General features: G+C 48.5%; 1 protein-coding gene and 1 pseudogene across 4 annotated transcripts in view; one reads left to right on the forward strand and one right to left on the reverse strand.

Annotated features, from left to right (window-relative positions):
- Positions 1 to 16162, reverse strand: part of TULP4 (TUB like protein 4) — a 248179-nt gene that overhangs the window by 61582 nt on the left and 170435 nt on the right. For all 4 annotated transcript variants that reach the window (XM_070073328.2, XM_089333585.1, XM_051855193.3 and 1 more), the window contains one exon: positions 5440 to 5568. In XM_070073328.2, coding sequence (XP_069929429.1) covers positions 5440 to 5568 — 129 coding nt within the window. The remainder of the gene's footprint in view (positions 1 to 5439; positions 5569 to 16162) is intronic.
- LOC103349959 (ephrin type-A receptor 5 pseudogene) lies at positions 14999 to 15869 on the forward strand (annotated as a pseudogene).

Raw genomic sequence — 16162 nt, forward strand, 5'->3', positions numbered from 1 at the left:
TTCTATCTTTGCTATTTGTAGCTGAAACTCCGAGTATGTCAATGGATTTATCAATCTGTTCTGTCTCCTTCATCTATTTTGGTGCTATTAGAAAGTATATAATATTAAAAACTTGTTGGTAAACTACAGTTATTATCAGCATATGGTAATACTTGTTATGTTATCTGATAAAATATTTAAGTTTTATTTTTTTCCTTGGTGTTTGTCAGATGTGTCCTTTTCATTCCTCGAGTTTACTTGTGTGTCCTTAAGTTTTAGGTGTGTCTGACCTCAGAATCTGCCCTCAAGGCATTCTGGTCTGGCTGAAAAACCCGTGAGAGCACCTCAGGCATGAAAAGCCAACACACTGTGGCAACAAGGACCCCACGTGAAGGCCTTCTGTGGGAGACCCCAGCAGAAAATGGTGGTCATCACAGAAGGATCTACTTACTCTGAAGGGAGGAGAGATCTTCCACCTGGTCCATGGCCTTATCTAAACATGGAAGGAGTCAGTGGATTCAAAAGGCTTCCACAGCCTTGGCAGCTCAGGTCAAGAGCCTTGGGTGATCACTGATGTCACATGTAAGAGTGTTAATTGTTAAATTAACAACAGGAGTCACTGTGAATTAACTTCCCATGCAGGACCTCTCTCCTCCAACAGTTGGATTATGAGAGTTAACAGTAAAACTTGACTGCAGATTTATCCCATCTTAATGTATTAAGTGGAGGACATTATCTATGTCTCATAGCTATGGTAAATGTCCAAGTGCTCACAAAAGATGCACCATTTTTAGTTTATTCTCCAACGTTAACTCTCTCAAAAAAAGATAGATAGATAGATAGATGGATAGACGAATCAAACTTCAGAAAGGTTTACTTTTTTTGATTTTTTTTACTGATTTTATTACTTTTATTTATTTATTTTACTGTAGAAACAATCCTGTTGGTGTTCTATTGCACAGTAGGGTAATAACAGTTAACAATAACATATTGTACTTGTCTAAACAGCTAGAAGAAAAACTTCTGAATGTTCACACTACAAAGAAACCTTCAATATATGAAGTGATGGATGCTAATTATTCTAATATGATCATTAAAAAGTATGCATATGTGGAAATATTACATTGTACCCCATAAGAATGTAGTTACTATGTCAATAAATAAAAATAAATAAAAAATAAAAATACTGAATAGACTTCAAGAAATGAAGTTTTAGGTGTGGCTCTTAATACAATATAATATCTAGGTTTTTTAAAAATATGAAAACAATGTAAAGTTTTACTTTTTCATTAATGAATTTAGTCCATTTACATTTAATTGAATTAGTGTTAAATTTGGTTCCACTTGTCACTTTAATTTACTTTTTAGATTGTTCTACATTTTATTTCCATCTTTGCTAACTTAAAAAAATCATCTATAAACATTCATACGCATATTCTTGGAATTTGTGATACTGATGGTTAACTTGATTTCAGACAACAAGAAAATCAATGACCAAACACCAAAAGGACCTAAGCTTTTGGCTCCTTTCCCAGCAGGGCCTATGTGCTTAATGTTGCGCAATCAGCCGCGTCTCTCATGACAATGGCATGTGTTTGTGAGGGAGGTCTTAAATTTCTGCTCCAGGGGGACTGGAAAAGTTGTTTCCTTAGGTAAATTCAGAACATTTATGTAGCAACCAATCATACTGTCTAGCTTTTTGAAGAACTTAAAACAACATTTTCAGAGACACACATTATATTCTATGATAATGTTTAAAAGTTGGTTCATTTTGCAGAGATAATGCTATTCATTTACAAGCCTTTTAACTACGCATCTTGGAAAAGATTGGTAATAAAAGAAGAAAATATATTTTTTAAGATTTATTTATTTATTAGAAAGGCAGAGTTAGAGAAAGAGGTCTTCAACCCGCTGGTTCATTCCCCAAATGGCCCCAATGGCTGGCACTGGGCTGATCCAAAGCCAGGAGCCAGGAACTTCTTCCGGGACTCCCACATGTGCGCAGGGGCCAAGGACTCGGATCACTGCTGCTGTTTTTCCAGGCACATTAGCAGGGAGCTGGATCAGAAGTGAAGCAGCTGGGACTTGAACCGGCAATTATATGCAATGCCAGCAGTACAGGCAGCGCTGTGCCACAGCTCTGGCACCGAAAAAAATCTCCTTAATACAGGGCTAAAACATACAGCCAGTAAAAAGAAGTTTCTCTATGACATCAGCAATCTTACATCACAAAAAGGTAGTAATGTGGGATGTTTGTACGAATTACTTGGATTTATTAGGTCAGCCCAGAGTGATAACCTATCACAATTAAAAAAAATAAAAAACAGGAATCCAAGTATCAACTGCTGGATGACGAACAGCAGTCTCCCCTTCTGTTGTTTCCAACTGCAGAGAGCGGTGATGGCTTTGATTTACTGAAGACAGTTCGCAGACATGGATTAATAGAGGTTGAGCAGCAGCCCAACCACGCCACCACCCAAGGCAGCTTTTCCATCAGACTGCTGGGAGCGCGTGTGCCTGGCACAGACATCCTCGGTGACGAACGCTGTGCAATAATGCATGCACTGTTGCGGATCCATTCTTGAAATGAAGGAAACTGTTAAAGTATCACTTCGCTTTTGCCAAATGTTTCATGACTTTGTGACAGTGAAAGGCAAGCTGTGTAACAAGGACCACCTGTTGTTTCCTCTAAAACGAAGAACTTTTCTCTGAACTGTTTCCAGGACAGCTTTTCCAGGTGCATGGAGCCAGTGACTCGGCGACAGTGTGTGGTGTCCTTTTTACTCGGGTAGGATCTGACTCCGACATTATTAAGAGCAACCAAACCTCTCCCAAACGCCAGCATTCATTGACAACAGCTGCTCCACTGGTTTTAAGGCTTGAGGACTCAGCAGAATTATTTAACATTTTGAATCAGCTCAGAAGACAGTGGTAGCTTTAGTCAAAGTCAGCAGGCACAGGCATGTGGGATTCTGGGTGCTGCCAGCTGTGCCACGGCCCGCACAGCACCCGCACCTCCAGGTCTTGTTCTGAGCATGCTTTCCGCTAAACACTCAACAGAGAAGCATGAGGGGTGCGACGGTGCTGGCGGTCACTGCGCAGCTGCCGCATGGAGATGCAGGAGCTGCCCGCCCCCCAGGAGAAAACCAGGCGGGGGTGGCGCTGTTGGGCTGCGTGAGCCTCTCGGATGGTAGTAAAACCTGAGCTCTTCTGGAAATACTATGAATACACGCATTTTTGCCAAAAGGGAAAATAGTTTCTTGTCTTAGAACATGACCACATGGTAGAGCCATCTGGACTCAGTCAGGGGCTTGAGCTTTCTGGCTTCACCATCCATAACTTCTTTGGCCAGTTACCGGCCTCCATGCCGTGGGCTTTTCTCTTCTGTTAACCAGGAAAGACAACATTTTCAGAACAGGGTTTCTACGTGGACTGCGCACTCACCCAGGGAGAAGCTACCTGTTTACTCGGCATAAGTGCAAGCTCCCCTCCTTTTCTTTGAGCCATGACTTAAAGCGCTCTTGCGACATGTCTCACTCCACCCTGGGCCTCTACGTAGGGGAACAAGACCTGCGCTTTAAGAGGACCCCAGCATTTGAGAGACCCTTTGGGCAAACTCAAGAGAAGTCTCCACTTCACAGCAGACACAGAGCTGCTACCTGAAGGCCTGAGACTTGTCTTTGGCGAGGAGCCCCTGCTGGCGTTTCAGGCAGGTCAGCTGTGGGCCAGGTGCTATGAGGTGGCAGTACTGCAACACACTTCAGGCACTCTGAACACAGGCAGTGGCAACTGCCGCACGCAGACAGCATGGAAGCACCTTGCACAAACAGTGGGGCCTGGCGCTCACAGTCACCCGAGCAGAGATCACCGCCGTCTGTGTTACCGATGAGGAAGCCGCTGCCTGGAGTGAGGGTCACGCCTGTGTGGTCGGACTCCAGAGCCGGCGCTCTGCACCACGGCCTCCACGCTCTTCATGGTCAGAGGTTCTCCACAACTGCCGCTCTACTTGAGAGCCCAGGGATGGGCAGAGGGGTGCCTCCTCCTCTTCTCTCCACGGAGGGGCTCGTCAGTCAGGCTGCATTCTTACATCTACCTGCCCAGTACAGCCGCACAGAGTGCTGCTTTCATCCAGGGCAGGCTTCTCCTCCGTGGTGACAACTTTTGGAGATCCTCCGCTTATTAACAGCCTCTGCCAATAACATGTTCCCTGCAGGTTTCTTTTTTAAAGATTTATTTATTTATTTATTTGAAAGTCAGAGTTACACAGAGAGAAGGAGAGGCAGACAGAGAGAGAGAGAGAGGTCCTCCATCTGCTGGTTCACTCCCCAGTTGGCCGCAACATCTGGAGCTGCACTGATCCGAAGCCAGGAGCCAGGAGCTTCCTCTGGGTCTTCCCACAAGGGTGCAGGGCCCAAGGACTTGGGCCATTTTGTACTGCTTTCCCAGGTCACAGCAGAGAGCTGGATCGAAAGTGGAGCAGCCAGGACTTGAACCGGCGCCCATACAGGATGCCAGCACTGCAGGCTGCGGCTTCAGCCACCACGCCACAGTGCTGGCCCTTCCCTGCAGTTTTAGGTCACTTGATTATTCTGTATTGTTCAAGCACAGGAAGCTCACAGCTTATTTAAGCAACAAGATGGAAGAGGTGAGGACAAAAACCCTGTCTCTTAGAAATGTTCAGAGAGGCAGTCACAGGGAAGTCATTATGGGAGAGTCAAGGAGTCCCAGAAATTGATCATCAAATATCCCCTAAAGATTTGGGTTCCATCGAGTCCCCGTGATGGGAGCTGGATCCTCACACGGGGAGCTCGGGCAGGCAAGGAGAGCGCCACATGGCCCAGCCTCACCGTGGACGGGGAGCTGCACGCTAAGCAGGACCAATCCCACATCAGTTGCAGAGACAGCACAGCTCAGCAGGCTGTCCTCCGAGCAACCGCTTTCCTCACCTCGTGACAGAGTGTGTCAGAGAGGAAGAGCTGAGCTATGACAACAGGTGGCCCTGCTAATTGGAAACCGACAGGACAGAATGTGAGAAACTCTTTGCTTGGCGAGTAGCTGGTGAGAAGCAATCACGCAGTGCTCTCTGCGCGCCAAAGATAAAGATCACAAGACAGGGAAACACCTTTGAAAAGGAAACACAATGCGCAGGCCAGAAGCACTCCAGAGGATGCAAACCTCACCCGCAGTAGCAGCACCGAACGGCAAACTCACTGCACAGCCGGCGGGAAACCGCACAGCTCTGGCTACGGCAGCCAGCGGCAGCCAGCTCGGCCGGGGAGGGGCAGGTCTGAGCTGCGCCCCTTCTTCTCATGTAGTGACATGTTCAAGGGCAATGAAAGCAAGGCTCGAATTTTCCTGATTGTTAGCCCACTTCATCCAGCGAAGGGTTTTCCAGTGCTAACACCTCGGCTCCAGCACACCTGTCCAGCGGTCTGGGTACAAGGTGTGCCGCCCACTCACCTGAGCGCCGCGGTCGTTGACCAGCTCCACGGACCACCTGCCTTCGTACTGAATCCACACGAAGATCCCTCCGTCTGCATCACACGTGGCCAGTTTCTGGTACGGCTCATTCCACCTCACCAGCACAACCTAGAAGAGCACCAAGATGTTTACCACGGGGAAGAGGCCAGGGAGTCCTGGATTACTTCTCTGCAATGATCACTCTTCAGAAGTAAATGCAATGCAGTTAGGCAAATGCAAACATTGGGGGAGCGCAGGGGGTACAGTGGGGGGGATCGGGTGAGCCCACACCTGAGAGGCTCCTGCGGAACCTGACCCACAGCAGACACCTGAGCAGACAATACCCAACTGCTGTGAAAAGTGAAGAGAGGACGCGGCTGTCCCCAGGCCTGCCTGTCCCAGGTGTGCAATGCCCCTCAGCTCCTGCCCCTGTGCTGCGAGGAACCTATTCCCGCAAAATCGATGACCTGTTGCAATCAGGCTATTGTATATTTCATTCTTTCTCCCAAAGTGAAACTTCCTATCTCCCTCCTGGAACTACCTTATTTCTACATGGAAATATACTTTTGGGAATGTACTTTGGAAAAAGGACACAGCTGGAAGATCTAACTCGTTGAGGATTTGTCACAGAGGGCATACAAAGGAATTCTAAGCTTCAAAATTCATGAGTACAAGAACTTCATTCTCCAACTTTGAAAGTCCTGAATCCAGACCAACGGCCTTTTTCTTTGTCACTCTTTCCTCTGGCAGTGTGGTTTGCAACAAGAGGTCCCAGAGTCCGAGCGCAGCTCCCAGGAGGCCCAGCAGGAGCTGCAGGCGTTCTGGAACAGTCCCAGGAGACCACAAGCCACAAAATCAATACTGCATGGTTCACCGAGGTCACTGTTCCCTGGCGCTGCCCCCGCCTGGCCTCTCCTGGTGACGGTGATTACGGAATTCAGTTGCCATCTGCATGTGTTTATTACGCTCATGTAGGTGACTAACGTGGAGCTGGCGGACACAAAACACTGTCAGCTCAGGTAAGGTAGGAGCGTCAGACGTCTGCAGCCCCGTGGACACACACTTACAGGTGTCGGCGTAGAGACAACTCTGCGTCCCTGTGTGCCTCCAGTACTTTTGTGCCTAATAACTAATCGTAACCAGAGTGAACATGTGTAAGTGGTTTCCAAGTGCCGGCTCACACTCCCCAACAAAAGTGAGTCCAAGACTGGTGGGCGAGGGCCTCCACAATGCCCCATCCCACTTCACAGCCAGCTGTCCAAAGCATATTTCCTGCCTCAGACAACTCAAAGCCCATCACCTCTCAAAGTTACACAATGGACACACCAGATCTGAGGTCTTTAAATTTGCCTCCAGGGCACCAGAGAGCTAGAGACCCCTAGGAAGTTTGTTTTAGCCTTCTCCTTTAGCCAGCCTTGGTTCATCACACTTGGTATCAGTACAAGTAAGATACATAATAAACTCTTTAAATTCTCCAAGGAGAAATGATTACCCACTTAAAATGTGAAGAGTGCCACAGCACTTTTTAAAAACTCCAAAAGGGGCCAGGGCTGTGGTTATTCCTCCACCTGAGGTGCCACCATCCGCCATTCCCAGACCTGGCTGCTCCCACTTCCAATCCAGCTCTCTGCTACAGACTGGGAGAGCAGAAGATGGCCCAAGTCCTTGGGACCCTGCACCTGTGTGGGAAACCTGGAAGAAGCTCCTGGCTTCAGATGAGCTCAGCTCTGGCCATTGCAGCCATTCAGGGAGTAAACCAGTGGATGGAAAACCTTTCTGTCTCTCCCTCTCACTGTCTGTAACTCTACCTCTCAAAAATAAATAAATAAATAAATAAAATCTTAAAAAAAAAAAAGGAAAAGAAAAAAAACTGTGCAAAAATCAAGGTAAGAGTCCAGCTCTCTGCTGTGGCCCGGGAAGGCAGTGGAGGATGGCCTGAGTGCTTGGGCCCCTGCACCTGCATGGGAGACCAGGAGGAAGCACCTGGCTCCTGGCTTCGGATTGGCACAATGCTGGCTGTGGCGGCCACTTGGGGAGTGAACCAATGAAGGAAGACCTTTCTCTCTGTCTCTCTCTCTGTCTAACTCTACCTGTCAAAAAAAAAAAAAAAAAAAAAAAAATCAGGGGAAGCTGTGAGACCAGGCAGTTATTTAATTCTAGTCGGAGGCAGTGCACCATGCTAAACTCAACTTGCAAGGATGCAGACATGAACTCTGACTATGGCCCTCAGATGAGTCCCCCTCTCTTGCTCTGGTCCACTTCTACGCAGCAGCACTGAAACAGCCCTCTTTAATGGTCTGCTTGCGACTCACCCCTCACAGATCTGAGGACAGGGACGGGGTTGCTCATCTTCAAATGCTGACACAATTGTGACGATACTGAGCCAAATGAACATGTATCATCAGAAATTACAACCCTTGCTAAGTTACATCTTTGTATTATTCAAGGTACTGAAAACTACTTCAAGCAGCTTATTTTCCACTCCTGAAGGCATTACAACAGCAGCACACACTAACTGCCTGCCTGTCAAGAACCAGAACTCGCCAGGTGCTGAGGTCACACATCCAAGTCTCTTCGTCCCTCTAGAGTTCAGTTTGCTGAGCAGAAACAACACAGTGTGCGCTACACAACGACACCATGACAGAGCTGTGGCTATATACAACAGGGGGCTCCAACACGCGGACACGGGGACAACAAACTGACTCTTTAAATCCTCCTTTAAGGGACAGACATCCGAGGCTACAGTTAAGACCTGCTTGGGACGCAGGCAGGTTTGAGTACTGACTCTGCTTCTGCTTCTAGCTTCCTGCTGATGTACACTCTGACAAGCAGCGGGGATGGGTCAATAACTGGGTCTCTGCCATGCAGGTGGGAGATCCGGACTGAATTTCTGACTCCTTGCCTAGGCCTGTCTCAACCCCAGGCCGTTGTGGGCACTTGGGGAGTGAATCAGCAGATGGGAGATATCTTTCTCTTTCTGCCTTTCAAAAATATTAATAGATATTTAAAATTCAAACCAATAATAATGGAATTCTTTAACTGACAATGTTATAAGACTTAGAATTTCAAAATGGTCAATAAAAGCCAACTGCATAGACTTTCAGAACCAACGATGAATTTTTCCAAACAGTTAAGATCTTCAAATGTAAGATCTTCATTTGGCTACAATTTGGCTCCTACAGACGCACATTAATCATTTACCTGCAATCAGCCGTGTACTTCAGAATGGTTACCACAGAATGGAGCATGACAGACAAGAACATAACATTCATGACTGAGTAGTTTCAGAATTATGTCCTCATGTTAGCATCGTGACTCTTTGTCTACAGAGCAGTAAAGTGCTTCCGGACAAGGTGCCGAGTGTCAGAGGACACAGGGTGCTCTCAGTAACTCTGTTTACACCTTTACACCCACTGCTGTGGGCGGCACAGACAGCAAACATCTGCACCAGCTACCTGCAAACAGCCAGCACCGTCCATCACAGCATGCCCAAACACTACAGAACACAGCAAGAACACATCTTACAGGTATTCCTTATGTTAAATGACATATTCTTGGTCCTAGGATCACACAGGTGCCACTGCTAGATAGGCAGGAAGTTCAGACACCCAACTTCAGCTTTTGGAAATCCCGCACCAGCTGAGATGCGGCAGTGAGTGGAGATGCGCCCCCAGCCACACCTCTCTCTGCTAGACAGCTGGCCAGCGTAACTGATCAGGGCAGCTCTCCTACACACAGACATCTTCCCAGTGCCTGCTGGTTCAAAAACAAAGTCAAACCACTCATGTTTGCCTGGATTGGGGTCTCATTTCCTCTCCCGTCTGCACACCACAGCTGCACGCCGTATCTCCCAGCAGCTCACTTCCTGCTCTCTAAGCCTGTGCAGCCCATCTGGCAGTGTGGGGACATACCACAGTGCTGAGGAGCTACCAGCCAGGGGCCAACAGGGACCGCAGCTGCCCAGTTCTGAGGCTGGGTGCTACGGACCTGCCCAGGCATCCTGCAGTTTTCTTTCCCTTTTAAAGGAAAATGGGGCTCCAGTTTACTCTGGACACCAAAGAACTTGAGAGATAGGGTGTACTGAATAAGTTAGATTTTGACCCTAGACCTTTGATGATTAAAAAAAAAATACCAGCCTGATATTAATAAGAAATGTTTTGTCATTTCATGTTATTGTTACCAATAAACAATTATTGAGGGACATTAAAGGCAGGGAAATATGTAGTAACAGCAGAGGAAGACAATTTAGGTTGTAATCTAAAGCCCTAAATAAGTCACTTCACTTCCCACCCGGAAGTGCTTTTAGGGAGAGTGAAACAAGTGTTGTCCATCTCAAACATGCTCTACATCTGAGGCAGACAGCCTCAACAGTGTCAGTATTTACTCAGCCCCTCAGTAGCCAGCCAGTACTCCCCGCCACAGCCACAGGCAGCCCAGGGACGCATCGATGGCTCTTTCCGCACTTGCCAAAGTGGGTCATGGTAGTGCACCTCTCCCTGAGTTAGGAGAAACATAATGACCCAACAATAGTGCCAGGCACACGGCAAACAGGCAACACCTGAGAACTCTGTGGCACTAATTCTGGGAACTAAAATTCTAGAAGATAGAGTGGTTCAGCTCAGGAGTTATGTGTAGGCTTCCTTTTCTTTAATATTACATGGACACAAAGTTAAGTGCCACATGCACCCTCTATCCAACTCTGCCCCTCAAAGACCACTGCCCCACATATGCCAGGCCGCCTTTGACCTGGAACGCCCTTCTATGCTTTGACACCTGGTGGAGAACACCCTCCCTGACCTTCCAAACACCGCTCCCTGCAACAACTGTGTCACCTTCAATCTGCTGCACGTGCTCGCTCAAATGCTCCTCCCCAGACCAAGAACACCTGGCTTTTGTTCTCAGTGCCTACAAGGTACATATTAACAAATCGCCCCAAACTGAACTCTTCCTGAAGGACGACTAGCCCATATTTCTGTAAAATTTTATTATTCTTCCTTATTTTTAAGATTTATTTATTTATTTGAAAGTCAGGGTTACACAGATGGAGGAGAGGCAGAGAGAGAGAGAGAGAGAGAGAGAGAGAGAGAGAGAGAGAGAGAAAATGAGAGAGAGAGAGGTCTTCCATCCGATGGTTCACTCCCCAATTGGCCACAACAGCCGGAGCTGTACTGATCCAAAGCCAGGAGCCAAGAGCTTCTTCCAGGTTTCCCACACGGGTGCAGGGGCCCAATTCCCAGGCCATAGCAGAGAGCTGGATCGGAAGAGGAGCAGCTGGGTCTCGAACTGGCGCCCATATGGGATGCCAGCGCTTCAGGCCAGGGCATTAACCTACTGTGCCACAGCAACGGCCCCGATTCTCTCTTTCAACATTAAGATGTCAGAAGTGATTCAAACAAGATTAGGGGTGGGGTAGGGATGGGTTAACAGCTTCATTGAAACAAAATTCACAGAGCATACAATTCATCCGTTCAAGGTGTACAGTTCGATGGTTTTTAGAATATTCACAGAGTTGTACAATCATCACCGTATATTCACACCATTCCATCATCCGTGTTCCAGCAGCTAACATCATCTAATCCCGAAGGACTGCCCGAGCCTCAGCCCTAGGCGATCACAAGCTTCCCTTCTGTCTCTACACATCTGGCGCTTCTGGATATTGTGTTTAAATGGAACCATACAAGGCATGGGCCTTCATAACTGGCTTCCTTGACTCAGCCAAACAGTTTCAAGGATCATGTCTGTTGCAGAATGTATCAGGATTCGCTCCCTTTTGTGGTAAAATGACATTCTATTGTATGAATGCACAGTACTCTACAGATCCATTCATCAGCTGATAAACACTTGGGTTGGTCTCACAGTTTGACTATTATGAATAACACTGCTGTAAATATTTGTATACAAGTTTTTTTTTAAATAAAGATGCATGTTTTCATTTCTTTTGGCTGGTTGGAATCATAATTCTATGATTAACCTTTCAAGGACCTGTCTGATTGTTTTCCAAAGCGATGTACCAATTCACATTCTCACCAATGAGTGAGGGTTCCAACTTCTCCACACTGGCGTTGCCTTGATGGCTACTGATGTTAAGCATCTGTTCATGTGTCTGGTGGCCAGCTGCAAACCCTTTTTGGAAAAATACCTATTCAGAGCCTTTGTCTATTTTCATCTGGGATGGCATTCTTTTTTAAATACTTGTTTGTTTATTTGAAAGAGTGACAGAAAGAAAGCTATCTTCTGGTTCACTCCTCCAAAGCCCAAAACAGCCATGGCTGGGTCAGGCTGAGCCAGGTGCTAGGAACCCCACCCAGGTGGGGCAGGAACTCATCTGCTGTCTCCAGGGTATATCAGCAGGAACTTGAACTGGCACCTCCGATATGGGTTGTGGACGTCCTAGGCAGCAGCTGAACCCGGTGTGCCGCAATGCCTGTCCTGGGCTGGTTCTTTTACTATTGAGTTGTAGAAGGTTCTCTTCTTAAGCTCTCTGAAAAACTGGCTGTATTTGAGAAAAACTTTAGATTTTATTCCAAGTAACCCAATTTATTTCTCTCACTTAAATATTCATAAATCCAGTCCTTATCCATTCACTCATTTCATTCACTTTATTGAATGAAATAGTCCAAAGACAATAAAGGAATTCAGAAAATGTAGGTGTATGGTCAGAGCCCCGGAATCCAAGGACCAGGAGCCTCCAAATGCTGGTTCTGAAACTTAACATGCTGGGGGTGACTCTTCCTAGAAACTGCACAGCCAAACATTCCTCCTTGATACTCCAAATCCTCCTTTTAAACATAGACTAGTTGGCCGGCACCATGGCTCACTTGGCTAATCCTCTGCCTGCAGCGCCGGCACACCAGGTTCTAGTCCCGGTTGGGGCACCGGATTCTGTCCCAGTTGCTCCTCTTCCAGGCCAGCTCTCTGCTGTGGCCCGGGAGTGCAGTGGAAGATGGTCCAAGTGCTTGGGCCCTGCACCCCATGGGAGACGAGGAGGAAGCCCCTGGCTCCTGGCTTCAGATCAGCGCAGCGCGCAGGCCGTAGCATCCACTTAGGGGGTGAACCAATGGAAGGAAGACCTTTCTTGCTGTCTCTCTCTCTCACTGTCTAACTCTGCCTGTCAAATACACACACACACACACACACACACACACACAGAGGTGTTCCATCCACTGGTTCACTCCCCAGATGGCTACAATGGTCAAGGCTGGACCAGGCTGAAGCCAGGAGCTAGGAAGCTTCATCTGGATCTCCTGCATGGGTGGCAGGGGCCCAAATACTACAGCATCTTCCGCTGCTTTCCCGGGCATATCAGCAGGGAGCCGGATTGGAAATGGAGCAGTCTGGACTCAAACTGGCACTCATACAAGTTTAATCCACTGTGTCACAATGAAGGCCTCCTAAACCTTCTTGTGGGAAAATGATACATCCTGTTACAGATAAGCTTATATATCACCACATCTCCCGAAATAATGTGAAGCTCCCATTTCTGGCCTTTTCATTGTGAAGGGACAGCAGGATTCCTCCATGAAAGCAGCATATAAAACGTGCTGAGAAGTCACAGTCAGCAGGGGCCCAGCAGCTCAGACCTGCGTCTCAAGCACAGTCAGTGGCCCATCTGCCTCAAAGGCCAACGCAACGATATCCCTGGGTCCAACTTCCACTCTTTCCCACTCGGCCTTGGCTGCTGCCTCCCGAGTGAGTCTCACTGGAAGGGATGCTTCCTCACAGGCACCAGGCACCGAGGTGCAGAGCACCTGACCACCAGCTGGCATGGTTTCTCATCCTCACGTTCCCCGGACTCTCCAAAACCCGTGGTGTAAACAGCAGCTCACAGCTTTAGCCAACCCAGAGCTAAAGCGGCCTCCCTCTGGGGAGGAATCAGAGTCTCACGCAGCTAACGGTCTTCACCCGGCAGCTGCAACACAACTAGCACGAGGCCATCAGGAAGGACAGCCATGTCCTGGAGAGCAGACACCGCAGTCAGGGCTCCACGGGAAGGGGGCTAGTACTCGCTGACCAACTTAGGTAAATTCTCCAGATCCCGGAGATCTTCCTCGGGGTCCTTTTCATCAACTCGCTATGGCTGGAAAATGAAGCTCGCAGGGTCAGGGTGCCTGGAGAGCTCCTGAAACAGGAGGCAATGCCAAGCCACAGAAAGGCAGCTGCAGCCAACAGCACCCAAACAGCCAAATCTGGCGTGAAGATGGGGCCTGGGGCTGCTCCAACATCAATCTTGAGTTGAGCCTTGAAGTTAGCTCAGGACTTCTTCTGATGCCACTTCCTCTGTGAAAATGTCTGACTCTCATGGGCAGAACTGACTCCTGCTTCGTGCTCCCTAAGCCCACTGGCTGCCCTGCACAAGTGCATGGCAGAGTTCCTGAGCAGAGGATGTGGCGCCTCCTCTCTGACAGCCAACAGGTTCATAAGGGTGACTGGCCCAAACCAGGCCCAAGAAGGCCATTCCAGGTGGAACGAGCTTCGGATAAGGAGCTGAGTGTCATCTGAGGAGGCGACAGTAACGGTCTGGACGAAGGGGGAGGTTCCATTCTCTGGAGAGGAGTGACAGCTAATATTTACTCAAGCCCTTTCTTCACTCTCCCATGAACTCTCTTCACTGGACGTCTGCAGCCAGACTGCCTAAAAGCCCGGCCAGGGCAGGGGATTCTTGGACGTGACAGTTTCCTGGAGTTGCCCCTGAGAGCACTCAGGCAGTAAGAGAATTAGAGCAGGGCTGGGGCATCATGGGAGAGGTGTGTCCATGGAGACCAGCTCACTCAGTGTGACTCCTTGTGACTCAGCCATTGGCTGCCAGCTGCTCACCAGCCACAGCAGCTGGGGGATGGGGCAGTGTCTACAACCTGGGCTTCCGACACTCCTTCTCAGCCTCCACTCTTCTAGGTCTTCCTCTTCCAGCGCTCTGAGGGTCAGAGAGCTCCAGAGCTCTGTGTGACCCTTCTCTCTACAGTCCACACTGATCTCCTAGCTTCCTCTCTACATCCAAAATGGAAACATCTACTCAACACTGGTAACTTCAACTTGTAATCGTCACGCACCTAAGTCCACAGCCAATCAGGTGTCTCCACTCAGCATGTCCAACTGGATGTCTAACAGACAACTCAGACCTCACATGTGCCTAGGTTTTCTCTTGATTTATTTTTCCCCAGAGGCTGCTCCTCCCCCAGCGACCGCTCTGTGTTCAGAGTTCCAGGCAGCTCCCCTGGACTGCGAGCAGACTACTCACCCTGCCCCTAGGCCCATCACTGTGGGGCACCCGGCCCCTAGGCCCCTCACTGTGGGGCACCCTGCCCCTGGGCCCATCACTGTGGGGCACCCGGCCGGGCAGAGACCTGGCGTAATCCCCACTTGAAGGCCAATGCTCCATGAAATCCTGGTACAGCCTCTACATTTTTTTAAAGATTTGTTTTATTTTTAAAAAATATTTATTATTTATTTATTTGAAAGGCAGAGATACAGAGAGGAGAGAGGCAGAGAGAGAGAGAGAGAGAGAGAGAGAGAGAGAGAGGTCTTCCATTCGCTGGTTCACTCCCTAAATGGCTGCAAGTGACTTCTCCTGTGTGCCGCGCTCCAGACCCTCCTGGCTAGCCCTAGCAAAGAAGTGAATTTGTTGGATTCATGCACGGTCATGGGAAACCTAGGATGGATTGCTTTTCCCAAAAATGGCTGGGAAGAGATTGGTGAAGTGGATGAAAACTATGCCCCTATCCACACATACCAAGCATGCAAAGTTATAGAACAGAATCATAACAACTGGCTTTTGACCAGCTGGATCTCCAATGAAGGTGCTTCCAGAATCTTCATAGAGCTCAAGTTCACCTTGTGGGACTGCAACAGCCTTCCCGGAGGACTGGGACCCTGCAAAGAAACTTTCAACATGTACTACTTTGAGTCTGATGCTGAAAACGGGAGAAGCATCAAGGGAAACCAGTACATCAAAATCGATACCCTTGCTGCTGACGAGAGCTTTACGGAACTCGACCTCGGTGACCGTGTCATGAAGCTGAATGCAGAGGTCAGAGACGTGGGGCCTCTGACCAGAAAGGGCTTCTATCTTGCTTTCCAAGACGCTGGCGCCTGCATTGCCCTGGTTTCTGTGCGTGTGCACTATCAGAAATGCCCTTCCGTGGTGCGACACTTGGCCGTCTTCCCCGACACCATCACCGGAGCAGATTCTTCGCAGCTGCGGGAAGTGTCAGGCTCCCGTGTCAACCATTCTGTGACACATGAGCCTCCCAAAATGCGCTGCAGTGCGGAGGGGAAATGCATGTGCAAGGCAGGATATGAGGAGGAGAACGGCACCTGCCAAGGTTGACAGGTGCAGAAGGGGCTCTGAGTTCTGGGGGACCGATTTTGATTGCTGGGTATGATTAGAACATTCTGCTGGTACTGAAGAACTACGCTGTGGAGACAGTGTTCTGATGCCATGTTTCTCAGTGCAAGCGTTAACACACATCTTCTTCCTCCCCTTACACTTCAGTAACAGGAGGAGGGGCTGAATTGTGAGACAGCGAGATGAACTGCAGAGTGAGCAGTGCGGACCACGTCACTAAATGACTGAATTCCCGCATTTGTCCAACCCTGGGGACAGCAATCTTGGCTGTGGGTGTGAGGCAGTCTATAGACCACACTGGGCTGAGAGTGTGGTATACAGTGGAGTCTGTGAGTATACACTGGAGTCTATGAGTCTATGAGTCACGACTCATGGTGTTTT

Source organism: Oryctolagus cuniculus, chromosome 5 (genome assembly GCF_051225735.1).
Source record: "Oryctolagus cuniculus isolate XC-2025 breed Fujian yellow rabbit chromosome 5, ASM5122573v1, whole genome shotgun sequence".
Lineage (NCBI taxonomy): Eukaryota > Metazoa > Chordata > Mammalia > Lagomorpha > Leporidae > Oryctolagus > Oryctolagus cuniculus.